This window comes from Haliaeetus leucocephalus, unplaced genomic scaffold (genome assembly GCF_000737465.1).
Source record: "Haliaeetus leucocephalus isolate CR32 unplaced genomic scaffold, Haliaeetus_leucocephalus-4.0 Scaffold555, whole genome shotgun sequence".
In the NCBI taxonomy this organism is placed as follows: domain Eukaryota; kingdom Metazoa; phylum Chordata; class Aves; order Accipitriformes; family Accipitridae; genus Haliaeetus; species Haliaeetus leucocephalus.
The window spans coordinates 9,201,725-9,202,541 of NW_010972991.1; the positions used below are offsets into that span (position 1 = coordinate 9,201,725).

Consider the following 817-nt stretch of genomic DNA (forward strand, 5'->3'; position numbering starts at 1 on the left):
GGTGCTGATCAACATCGCCGGGCTGCGCTTCGAGACCCAGCTGGGCACCCTCAACCAGTTCCCCGACACGCTGCTGGGGGACCCCGATAAGCGCATGCGCTACTTCGACCCCCTCCGCAACGAGTACTTCTTCGACCGCAACCGGCCCAGCTTCGACGGGATCCTCTACTTCTACCAGTCCGGGGGGAAGCTCCGCCGGCCCGTCAACGTCTCCATCGACGTCTTCGCCGACGAGATCCGCTTCTACCAGCTGGGCGAGGAGGCCATGGAGCGCTTCCGCGAGGACGAGGGCTTCATCAAAGAGGAGGAGAAGCCCCTGCCCCGCAACGAGTTCCAGCGCCAGGTCTGGCTCATCTTCGAGTACCCCGAGAGCTCCGGCTCGGCCCGGGCCATCGCCATCGTCTCCGTGCTGGTCATCCTCATCTCCATCATCACCTTCTGCCTGGAGACCCTGCCGGAATTCAGGGACGAGAGGGAGATGCCCGTGCCCCTGCCTCCACAAAGAGGAGGTTTGAACGGCACAGCCGGGGACTCCCCCCCCATGCAGCCACCCAGCAGCCTCTCTGACCCCTTCTTCATCATCGAGACCACCTGCGTCATCTGGTTCACCTTTGAGCTCCTCGTCCGCTTCTTCGCCTGCCCCAGCAAGCCCGAGTTCTCCCGCAACATCATGAACATCATCGACATCGTGGCCATCATCCCCTACTTCATCACCCTGGGCACCGAGCTGGCCCACGAGCAGCAGCAGCCCGGGACTGGCAATAGCAATGGGGGCGGGGGCCAGCAGCAAGCCATGTCCCTGGCCATCCTCAGAGTC

General features: G+C 63.6%; 1 protein-coding gene across 1 annotated transcript in view; it reads left to right on the forward strand.

Moving 5' to 3' along the window:
- Position 1: 1 nt before the first annotated feature.
- Positions 2-817, forward strand: part of LOC104837773 (potassium voltage-gated channel subfamily A member 5-like) — a gene marked incomplete at its 5' end in the record, with an annotated part of 1,417 nt that continues 601 nt past the window's right edge. Inside the window, one exon of the mRNA XM_010577123.1 lies at positions 2-814. Within this exon, the coding sequence (XP_010575425.1) occupies positions 2-814 (813 nt within the window). The remainder of the gene's footprint in view (positions 815-817) is intronic.